The sequence below is a fragment of the Octodon degus genome, unplaced genomic scaffold, assembly GCF_000260255.1.
Source record: "Octodon degus isolate 3935 unplaced genomic scaffold, OctDeg1.0 scaffold00089, whole genome shotgun sequence".
Classification (NCBI taxonomy): Eukaryota; Metazoa; Chordata; class Mammalia; order Rodentia; family Octodontidae; genus Octodon; species Octodon degus.
The window spans coordinates 4,428,141-4,439,625 of NW_004524665.1; the positions used below are offsets into that span (position 1 = coordinate 4,428,141).

The 11,485-nt window shown below is 45.8% G+C and overlaps 1 protein-coding gene across 1 annotated transcript in view; it reads left to right on the top strand.

The window, feature by feature from the left end:
• The window catches only part of LOC101572437 (UDP-glucuronosyltransferase 1-9), a 25,474-nt gene extending 16,278 nt beyond the window's left edge, over window positions 1–9,196 (top strand). Inside the window, exon 2 of the mRNA XM_004637407.2 lies at window positions 8,255–9,196. Within this exon, the coding sequence (XP_004637464.2) occupies window positions 8,255–9,196 (942 nt within the window). The remainder of the gene's footprint in view (window positions 1–8,254) is intronic.
• The last annotated feature ends 2,289 nt before the right edge of the window (window positions 9,197–11,485 follow it).

The following is an 11,485-nucleotide window of genomic DNA, read 5'->3' on the forward strand; positions in this document are numbered from 1 at the left end:
TATTGAGGAAGTGAACAGGGTCTAAATAGCTGTATAGTGGAAGTAGTTGGGTGGGACTAGTTGTGGATTGGTAGTGAAGATCCAGGACCACAGGAAGATGTCAAGGAAAGCAGGGATTGGTGCTGCAGCACTTCTTGCCCAAATAAGGGAAAACATAACAGGAGCATTCTATCGCCCCCCACATCTGTGTACCAGGCAGCAGGCGGAACGGGCGGGTTCTGAGGATGATGGTCTGAGGTTGCAGGTTTCCTTCTGTCAGCTGGAGCAGCCAGCGTGACCATGTGGGGTTGTCCGGTCATCCAGGGAAGGCATCCAGAATGGCAAAACTTGAGCCATTCCGAGGGTCATGGACAACATCAATTCAAGCCTGAATGTAAGGGATCTGGTCAGGGTTTCTCAGATTTCCGAAGATGACTCTGCAGACCTGGTAAGCAAGAGTAAGGTTAAAGCAGGAGCCTTCTGGAGGCCAATCAGCCTCTGTGAACTGTGTTGTGTAGCTGTTTTGATAAGTATTCTACTGCTTGGAGTGAAGGGCCCTTTTTGTGTCCAAGGACTCTTGCTGCACTATGATTTTGAGAGGTAGTATATTGAGTAAAGGGTGGGGTCAGGTTTGGGAGAGTAAGAACCTCTTGAAGTATGCATAGGAGTAGTAGGGCCAAGAGGTTTTGACAGTGAGCCCTTGCATACATTATAGAGAGGTTGAGCCAGGGAAACAAAGCTAGGAATCCAAAGGCAAAAGTAGTTAGCTAGATCAGGGAATGGTAGAACTTGTTGGAAAAGGATATTTTTTTTGGCTAGCTCAGGCTGCCTTAAGGGCAGGTCTGGTGTGGCTTGTGGAACTGGGGATTGAACCTGACTGAGTTTGCCCAAGTAGGTGCTTTAAACAACTGAGCTAACCCGCAAGCCCCCATAAATTGGAGAAGGATTTTTTTTAGAACTTGTTGTTTTGTAGTAGACCCTTGAAGGCCATGGAGGAGGGCTTTGTAATCAGGAGTGGTTGAACAAGTAGTGGGAGGGAGAACACCCTTGATGTTTGACCTTCAGTGAAGCTTTTGAGTTTTGGCAGGAGAAACGATGACATGAGAGAAAGTTGAGAAGGGCAGTTCTATGTTGTGTGGCCAGAGCCTGGGAGGGGGAAGAAGAAGACTGTTTATGTACTGGAGGAAGGTGCTAGGTTTGGGATTGATGGTTTCCAGGGAAGTAGCCAGGGCTTGGTTACAGAAGTAAGGACTATCTCTGAATCCCTGAGTCTGGACCTTCCATGTGAGCTGTAGGGACTGGAGGAAATATGAGTCTGTCCATGTGAAGGCAAAGAGGTCCCTACCATCAAGCTATAGGAGGATAGTGATGAAGGTGTCTTTGAGTTCTAGCACCAGAAAGTGGGTAGTTAAGGGGGGCATATGAGAGCATGGAGTAGGGCTTTGGCGCAACTGGGTGGTTTGATGTAACTGTACTGTTGATAACCTTGAGATCTTGAACTAAATGATGAGAGCCATTAGGTTTGAGTATAGGAATATAGGAGTATTGCAAGGCAAATGGGCAGTTTTAAGCTAACCATTGTCGAGGACATGTTGGATTATGGGTTTGAGTCTCTGTTAGTGTGTGCGGGCTATTGGATATTGAGGAACACAAGGGAAAGCTGAGGGATCCCTGAGGTGAAGTAGCTCAGGGTTAGTGTGAGTGGAATGAGCAGGATTAGAGGTGAACCAAGCTATAGCATTGACTAGGAAAGAGAAAGAGGGAGGGATGAAGTGGTGACGTGCAGAAGTTGAGTTTGGAAGATGAGTGCCATGGGAAGAGAGAAGAAGAATGAGAAGTGGAGTTTTTGGAGGAGATCTCTACCCAAGGGTCTGGGGGAAGTAGGGATGACAAGGAGGGTCTGAGTAAAAATGTTTGTGGATTTGGCATTGGAGGGATCCTGTCTGGAGTGATTGTGTAGGTTTGCTGTCCACCTCCAAAAGAAGAACTGTAGCTCGATTCCAGTGGCCTGAAAAACTCAGGAAGAACACTATAAGTGTTTCCCATGTCAACAAGAAAAGACAGTGCTATACCTGATTGTGCAGTGAGACTTGGGGCTCAGGCAAAGATATCTTTTTTTTTTTTTTAATTTTTTTTAAAGTTCTTTTTTTTTTCTTTATTTTCTTTGTTTATTTATTTATTTTATTTAGTGTGTGTGGCCAGCTCAGCCCACCAGGGGGCAAGGCTGGCTGGCATGTGGTGCTGGGGGATTGAACCACGGCCCCTGTGCTTTGCTTAGCTTAGCTTGTTCTAAGTAGGTGCTTTAGACCACTGAGCCATCTCACCAGCCCATGGCAAAGATATCTTGATGGGGGACATGGACCCTGAGCTCCACCAGTCCTCTTCAGTGGTGAGACTGAGCGGGTCACTTAGTGATGATCCAGCCACAGTGGGGAGATCTCCTGTGGGAACAGAAAACTATATGACTCACTAGCTCTGTGCTGTCCGGGGCAATTGCACTTCCAGTGACTCTTGAGCTTGCAGATGGGTCCAGGTCCTGGCAGTGGCCATGGGTTGGGGTAGGCTCATGTCCAGTGTTCTTCTTTGCTACACTTGAAGCACACCCTGGGAGGGGCTCGGGTAGCAGTGTGTTGTTTAGTTTTGGTTTGGAGAGGGGTCCTGCTTGCCACAGCCATTAACTGAGCATTCTTTTCTTTGTCCTGTTTTACTTGTTCCTCTCTACTGTGAAGGATACAGAAAGTCAGATTCAATAGGTCTGCTTGTGGGATCTGAGGGCTGAGATCTGTGGTTTCAAGTTTGGGATGAATGTCAGGAGCAGATTGGATGATGAAGTAAGACTTCATGAAGGTCATTCTCTCAGGGAACTGAAGGTCAGCACTGGTATATTTGGTTAAAGTATTAGCAGGGTTTTCATCAGGATGGTGGGTTAGTTCATGGAGTTTGGGTAATTGGTGACCTTGTGGGTAATTTTCCTCAGTCTTGCAATCAAGCAGCCAGCCACAGTGGCCATAATGGCTGAGGCACTGGGACCTTAATAGTCCCAGTGGGTGTCACCATCTATAAGCACAGCTGCACCTGCAGAGTGGTTAGGGTTGGTGTGGTGTCTGGTCTGCTAACTCCTCAGTGGCCCCCCCAGAGCTCTATCTTTTTTTGGGAGGTCAAGGTGAGGTGATAGTGATCCTTAGCGTGGAGATTTTAGGAATTAATGATGAATTGGACCTGCTTCCTGTAGTTATAAGGATCATCAGAGAAGGCGACTAACTGATGAGAAATCTGGAATAGATCAGGGAGGGTAAAGGGGACATGAATGCAAACCAGCCCCTTGGGATCATCCTGTTTCTGGAGGGGGAGAAGAGGTTGCAGCTGAGAAAGCAGTGTCTGAGTACAAGAGAGGGAGGAAAAGCTGGCTCAAAGATGGCGGGGGTGGGACAGTGAGACTGAATACTATGTCCAGGAGAAGAAAATGGCTACAGCGGAGTAGCAGAGGAGGAGGAAGAAGAGGAAGGGAGGAGGAGGAGTAAGAGGAGAAGGAGGAGGAGGAGGAGGAGGAGGAGGAGGAATGGAAGGTAAAGGAGGTCGAGGGGTGAGATGGAAATGAAGCAAGAGGATCTGGATGGGCAAACTGTGGAGGCTGGGCTTGAGGGTATGGCAGAAGAAGAGCAAAAGCAGGAGGAAGATTGTCAAGAGTGTCTGCAGAGGCATCCAATAGGGGACAGGAAGGGCCTTCTAGGGGTGTGCAGTGAGCCAAAAGAGTCAACTCCCCATGCCTGAAGGAGGGAAGGGTATGCCCTGAGAGCAATAAAGGTTTCTACATAGGGGATCTCTGCCTATTTCCATTACAATTGCAGAAGTTCTCCAGGTCTTAGAGGGTACTGAAATGGAAGGTACCCTCCTTGAGCCAGTGGTTGCCATTATCACGTTTATATTGGGACCAAGACATATGGCAGTAAAAGATAAATTGTTTTCACTTCATGGTTTCCCAGAGACCAACGGTGTTTAAGTTTCATAAGAGACAACTGAGCAGTGTGTACTTTGGGGGTTAGGAAGAAATAGGAGGGTTTTTTTTGGCCACTCATATTCCTTCAGGGCAGGTCTGGTTTGGATTCAGGATGAGGGGATCCAACGACAGCATCCTGAGCCTGACTGCTTTGTTTCAGCAGGCACTTAAACACCTGAGTGAATGGGCAGGCCCACAAATGGCAGAAGGAGGTTATTTATTTATTTATTTATTTATTTATTTATTTATTTATATTTTGGTTGGGAAGAAATAGTAACCATATTAAAGGTGAGCCAAAAAAACAAACAAACAAACAAAAAAAAAAAAAACGTGAGCCAAGGAGAAAGCTAGTTCATACCATTATAGTGGGGTATGACAGAGAAGTGTCTGTCACTGCCATGGATCATCTCCCAGAGGACAAAGGGACATCCCGAGGAAGGCCTGAGGATGCCCTGGGGTGAGGGGGCACCCTGATGTGGGCCAGGAGTTTTGAGAGATAGAGAAAGAGAGAATGGGAAAGTGAGGCAGGAACTCCAGAATGAGAGGCGGCTCCCCTGTGAGAGCTGAGCTGGGTTGGTGTTGGATGGAGGCTGGCGGGGGCAGAGGCGGAGGTGGGGGTAAGAGGAAGGGTAGCTGGTTGCTGGGGGCAGCTCACACTGGGAGAGGCTATGAGGAACTATAGTCTCAGTGACGGGGGTCGTGTTACCAGATTGTAAGGTCCTTCCTGTGGCCTGAATGAGAAGCAGGAGAAAGGCAAAGTGACCCTTATTACTGGGTGAGGGAGGGCTGCACAAGAGATTGCAAGGGCCCTGGGCAGAGGAGGCAGGGAGACAAAGGGTTTATTGGGCTGGATTGGGGTTAGAGTTTGTATGGTCAGGTATGGCATTGTAACAGATGCTGGTTGGGAAGGCTTGGTTCATGTGTGAAGCACAGAAGAGAAGGTCTGAAGTTAACCAGGGGAAGAATATGAAAGTCAGGGGCGGCCTTGGTCCTGGATCTCCAGGCATGCTGAATCACCAGCGTGGTGACCGGAGCAACTGTCATATGAGTGCAGAGGCGTCACTCACATTCTTGTTAACTTTAGTCTTTATGGCTCCTGGTGTGTCATGTATATTATGACATTCAGCATGGGAATATTACCTGTGTACTGTATCTTAATTCTTTTCTCCCCCTTTTCCCTGTCTACCCTTCTTTATGCTTAGGTTTAAGAAGGTACATAATATTGTCATTTCCATGCGCGGACAATCTACTTGCACTACATTTGTTTATAAGTTTCTTCTTTTGCTATAGGGGGAATTTTTTCTGCCACATCATCATTGTAGTCTAGTGAACCCTGAATATGGCTGTATTCCAAGGATTCCTCTGTGTGTTTTTCAGGCATCTCTGTAATGATATTAATTAGTGCTTTTAGATTTCAATGGAAAGATGTTTCTGTTGCAGTTCTTGGTAGAGAAGCATAGTGGTGATGCGCTCCAGAAATTGTTCTTGTCTGGGAGGGTTGTTAATTGTCGCTCAGTTATTCTGTTCTGAATACAATATCACTGGGTGCCAGCTCTCTCTTTCAGCAGTTTGCATGTATTTTCTCCCTACCTCTCTGCTTGCAGAATTTCAGCTGAAATATCTGCTGAAAAATGTAGTGACACTCATGAGTGTATTTCTCATTAGTTTTTGCCTTCAGAAGATCTCCCCCAATCTCTCCTTCCCTTCATGTCCTGTCCCTTTCCTTCTCTCTTCTCCCATGATCCTTTGCTCTTCGGAACCCTTGGGTTTTTCTTTGGTAGTTTTCCAAAAAAGAAAACTTGCTGTTGAGGCCTTCACTGATTCCCTGGCAGGCAGAGGCCTGAAGCTCGTATTTATTCTCTCTCCTGCATTCTGGGCACCTCTAATGTAGACCCACCAGTGCCAGGGAAGAAGCTTGCAAGAGTAGAGAAGAGGCAGATGGGTTCACGATCACATAGGATGCTTTCTTTACATGGAGTCAAAGGCCAAGTGGCAGTGCAGGGCCGCAGCAGTAGGCTGGATCATGGCAAATTTGCTGAGTGAGCAGGCTAGTGTGTGGCCAGCTGAATATGGGCTTCATTCTTGGCCAAAGGTGCAGCTTTGTACAGAGTTATGATGGAAGCTGAAAGGCACCATCCTGGCCCAAGAAGCACAGGGCCCGGCACGTAGCACTGGATCCTCTCCTGCTGGATGTGGTTTACTGTGCTTTGCTGGGAATCTATGCAGAGAATGCAGGTCAAGGTTATTCTGGCATCAAAGCAGTTACAGCTCAAGATGGCTGCAGTGAGATCCAGCTGGATCCCTGCACTTCATTCTGCGAGGGCAAACTCGTCAGCATGGAGGAAGGCAAGGCCTCATCTCAGCTCTTCTGCTGACTGGGCCTGGAAGCTTCCTGGGATCCAGGCTTAGAGAAAGAAATCAGTGCGCCCACCAGTCCGCTGGAGCATCTGGCTGAGTATGGCTGTGGTTCCTTGTGCCGTGGAATGAAGCTGAGAAACCTGGCCTGGCACTGCTGGTCCTTGGAGGTGGCCCTTGGTGAAGGTGTAGCCCGTGATCTACAATTCAGCAGGCTTTTCCTGGGGAAGTATGAGCCATGCTTCCACTGCTGAAGACTGCATAGCTCTGGAATCCTTCCCTTTCAAGGTGGGATCTTGGAAACCTTGGGCAGAATCAGTGGGACTTTTGCAACCCATGTCTGTTAGCAGCAGCCCCATGTTTTTGAATGCCCCAAGGTTGGCCTTTGCTTTTCTGATTGTAGTGAGTGTCCCTGCAGTCCTGTTGAGTGAGTCTGGTTCTAGACCACCTGTGTGAGCCGTCCTAATTCCTTGGCTTCTCTGCAATTTGAGAAGTGGGAGTGCTCTGCAATGCTCTCGATCAGTGTGGGCTATGATCCTACATGGGGCAAATAACAGCAAAGGAACAAGCTAGACAAGGCTCTCCTCTGTGCCTCCTCCTGCAACCGACTCAGATACAACTCTGGTTTGTGAGTTTGGCAGGAAGCTCGCTCTGGGCAGAGCCCCACAGACAGCATCAGTGAGCCAGCCCCACCATCTGCATGCAGGCATTGTACCCCTGCCTCCTTCACATGTTTCTGCCTGCCCCTGTCATCTACTGAAGCAATTCTCCCCTCTGCTCCCTGAGTGTGATCCAGGAGTGGGCATCCAGGACGCGTGTGGGCAATGCTAGGACAACTGTAGGAAGGCCCAGTTCTCTTCTCTAGACTGTGGGGCCAATCCCATGTCTTAGTTTTGTCTCTTTGCTGAGGCAAAACACCTGATGTCAAACTTAAGGAGGCAAAGGCTTATTTAGCTCCCTTTATGTGGCTCTCAGTCTGTAATCAGTAGCTCCAAGTCATAGTGGCATGGCACAAGGTGAAGAGTTGTAGTCGACACCAGAGAGCAAAATCAGAAAGAGCAAAAGGAGTGGTGTAGCTAGGAAAAGCCTCTTTTTCTCCCTTATATTGTAGGCAGGCTATCCCCTCCTCAGGGCAGTATAGCACTCAGACTATTTAGTGATAAGGATGTTTACAGAGTGAGAACCCTGGTCCCCTGTTGAGTTAAACTCCTAAACTTCTCAAGTTGACACAATGTGTCAACTATTCTAGGCCCCCTGTGTGGAGTGATGCAAAATCAATGAGAAAAATTGGCTTTGTACCTTTGGAAGAGGGCCTTCATCAAGGTCTAAAAGCACGTGGATAAGTGAGGCTTGTGAGGTATTGATCATATGTCAGTGGGCTCCAAGAATTTGGAAATGACTCAGCAAACCTGAGGAGACCAAGAGTCGTCTTCCCAGCAGGGGCGATCCAGAGCAGGGAGCTGAGGAAGCACAGTTGATGCCGGTGAAGAGTCAGGGTGAGAGCCTTGCAGTGGTTCCTCAGGAGCTGGGTTGAAAATTTCATTCTGAGAAGGAAGTCCTGGCTCCTGTGAACAGAACATCTAATCTGTGCTGTTTCACAATCTCTGGGAATAGAAATATTTCTCAAATACACTTTGCCTTCCATCTTTCTGATATCGTAAAGTACACATCCATTGAAGAACAAGTCTGGCCCTTTTCCATATAGGCCAGGACATGATAGTTTATTGAACAATGACTGTAGACCGTCCTTGATGGAAAATGTACTAAGCAGGAGTGCCAGCCAGTGTACTTCATTAATCATCATTGTTCTGAGTAACTCATTCTCAGTCCCGTCATTTTGCATGTGAAAGCGTGTGAAGCTCCACCCATTCCTTGGCAGGTGCTCTGCCTGTACTTGTTCCACCCATTATATTCCAGGAGCAGGGTATAGCAGCTGGGAGGCTCTGGGCTACGGTCCCCATGGCTCCTGCATGCTCGTCCGCTCCCCTCCCTCTGTGCCTGTGTCTGCTGCTGGCATCCGGCTTTGCCCAGGCAGGCAGGCTGCTGGTGGTGCCCATGGATGGGAGCCACTGGTTCACTATGCGCTTGGTTTTGGAGAAGCTCATCCAGAGAGGACACGAGGTGGTCGTCGTCATGCCAGAGGCTAGCTGGCATCTGGGACAGTCACTGAATTACACAGTGAAGAGTTATCCAGCTTCTTTCTCTCTGGAGGAGTTGAATCGTTTGTTTCAGTCCTTTGCTGACACTCAGTGGAAAACTCCACCGCAAAGTATGTACTCTTTTTCAACAGGTTCATCCAAACTTTTGTTTGACGTCATCTTTACACGCTGTAGAAACTTATTTAATATAAAGGGAATAGTTGAGTATTTGAAAACAACTTTGTTTGACGCAGTGTTAATGGATCCTTTTGATTTATGTGGTTTAATCACTGCCAAATATTTATCACTGCCATCGGTGGCCTTCACCAAGGTAGTACTTTGCCATCTTCTTGAAGAAGGTACGCAGTGCCCCTTTCCTCTATCTTATGTTCCCAGATTATTCTCAGGGCTCTCAGATACCATGACCTTCCAGGAGAGAGTGCAGAATCTTTTTACCCACCTCGAGGAACGTTTATTTTGCAGTTATTTCTATAAAAGTGCCTTAGAAATTGCTGCTGAAATTCTCCAAACAACAGTGAGCATGTATGATCTCTACAGCCAACCATCAATCTGGTTGTTGCGCACGGACTTTGTTTTGGACTTTCCCCGGCCCGTGATGCCCAACGTGGTCTTTGTTGGTGGAATCAACTGCCATGAAGGGAAGCCCCTGTTGGAGGTATGTCCTCTCTCCCTTGGCACATTCAGGGCATCGGACATTGCACAGTAATGAAAAGATTCCTCTCTACCATGATATGTCCCTTCCGTTGGTTGCACTTGTCTTCCTGATGCAATGGATTCTTTCATTTCATTTTATCTACATGTATGTTCATAAATTTCATGCAGCAACTTTGCTTATGTAAACGTGTAGAAAATTGGTATATGAACTGAAGATTGAATTTTTAATACTGTCTTTCTCAAAAATGCTAGGAAGGGCAGCGAGATACCTCAGGGGACTAAGTGCTTGCTTAGGGAATCAGAGGAACTGGGGTTTGATCCCTGGCACCACATGCTGCACCAGCTGCTCGGGCCACTGAGTCCTGGTGTAGTGGGACTTTCCAGAAACCCTGTCATCCCAGTGCTGGATCACTATTGTTCTGAGCCATGTAGTGTGCCCCTATACCAAATACATTTAAAAAATGCTAGTAAAAACTACATTTTATGCCAATTGTATGATTCCACTGGAGGGAAAGAGTTCCAGAATACGTTTGTGCATGCCTTCTAATTTTTATATTTTAATTTTATTTGTTTTATATTTTTAGGAAGGGTCTGTAGGGTGTTCAGGGTCTCACTACTAGATTGGGCTTGTAGTGATTGCCTGTTTACAGCCTACTAGGACCTGGGATTACAGGCACATGCCACCATGCCCAGTCTCAATTGCCATGTCAGTGCACCCTGGGGCGGGGCCGGTGTGGTGGTGCCTTCTAATGTTGAAATTAGAACACAGATAGGTGTCTGTCTCATGCAAAATTTCCCATCATTGTGATTAAATAGAAATGTGAAAATATAGTAGAAACTATTTTGTTCCTTGAATTTTTCACTTTCTCATATTAATAGACACAAATGCCAAAATCTATACATTTCACATGTTCTTTCAATACTTTTTAAAAATTTCTCTAGTTACAACTTATTAAAAATCATCTGATAATGAGGAGTATTTAAACTATTTCTACGTTTACCTTTCATGAGCAGAACTTATAGTAAAGGCCTTTAGCTCTTTTTTTTTTGTGTGTGTATTTGTCACAGGGTCTCCAGGGTCATCAGGGTCTCACTATGTAGATTGGACTCGTAGTGATTCTCCTGTGTTCAAGCTCCCAAGTGCTGGGATTACAGGCGTGCACCACCCTGCCGAGTCTCAATCCATGTCTCAGTGTACCCCAGGGGCAGGGCCATCACCGTATTCCAGGGATTGAAACCTGGCCTGTGTGCTCAACTGAAGCAGGTGCCTTAGTCCCCTGGGCTATCTGGCCGGCCCCTTAGCTGTTTTCTTTGTATTCAAATATTTCAATGTTTTCTTTATTTTGTCAATAGTGTGAAGTGCCAGGCACAGAGTTGCTGGGTTTATTAATGTGCTCATAGTATTCTTTTTCGAAAATAGTTTTATGTTCAAGATCATTGAGAAGCAATAAAATGAATACAAAACTTCTAAAGAAGACAGAGGGAAATAAACAAGGGTTAGTATATTTCACACTTTCAGCTTTAAATTATTTGATCAGATTATCTGATATAGCCCTGTAAAATTAATCAAACAATATAGACATTTGCTGTCCTTCTAATGGACTAATATTAATTAGTAATACAATTATCATAGCTATCTTGTGTATATATATATTCCATGCATATACCTTGCGTATTTATATACATTAATATAATATATATTATTATTATATTCTTTCCTTGTCCAAGTTATTCTTTACTTTTAAGCAGTCCTTTTCCTTTCACAACATCGATTCTGCCTTTTGAATCTTATTTACTATTTCATTTTCCTACACCATGGAGAAAGTACAATGTTTGCAAATGTGAGTGTGATTCATTTACTGTATTTCATATTTAGTTTTATGGTATCCAGAGTATTATTGTGTGTATTTGCATCCATGGATTTGTAAAAGCCTCAAATTTATCTTTCTTTATAGCCAAGTAATACTCCAATGTATAAAAACTCCACTTTTACTTTTTTTTGGTTTCTCGGGCATTTGAGTTGTCACCAAGCTTTACCTATAAGAAACTGTGCTGCTGTAAGCATGGGTGCCCATGCATTGTTGTGGTGTGATAGTTTTAATTCTTCTAGAAAGATACCAAGAAGAAGACTAGCTGGGTCAAATGGGACCTCTAATCCTAGTTTTCTGAGGAATCTCAACACATAGCTCCACAGTGGCTGTACCAGCGCACACTCCCACCCAGAGTGGAGAAGGGCTCCTTTTTCCTCATGCCCTCCCAGCATGTGGTATTGGCTGCTTTTTTGATGGTAACCATGTTTCTGGGGTGAAATGGAATTTTAGTTTTGTTTTAATTTGCATTT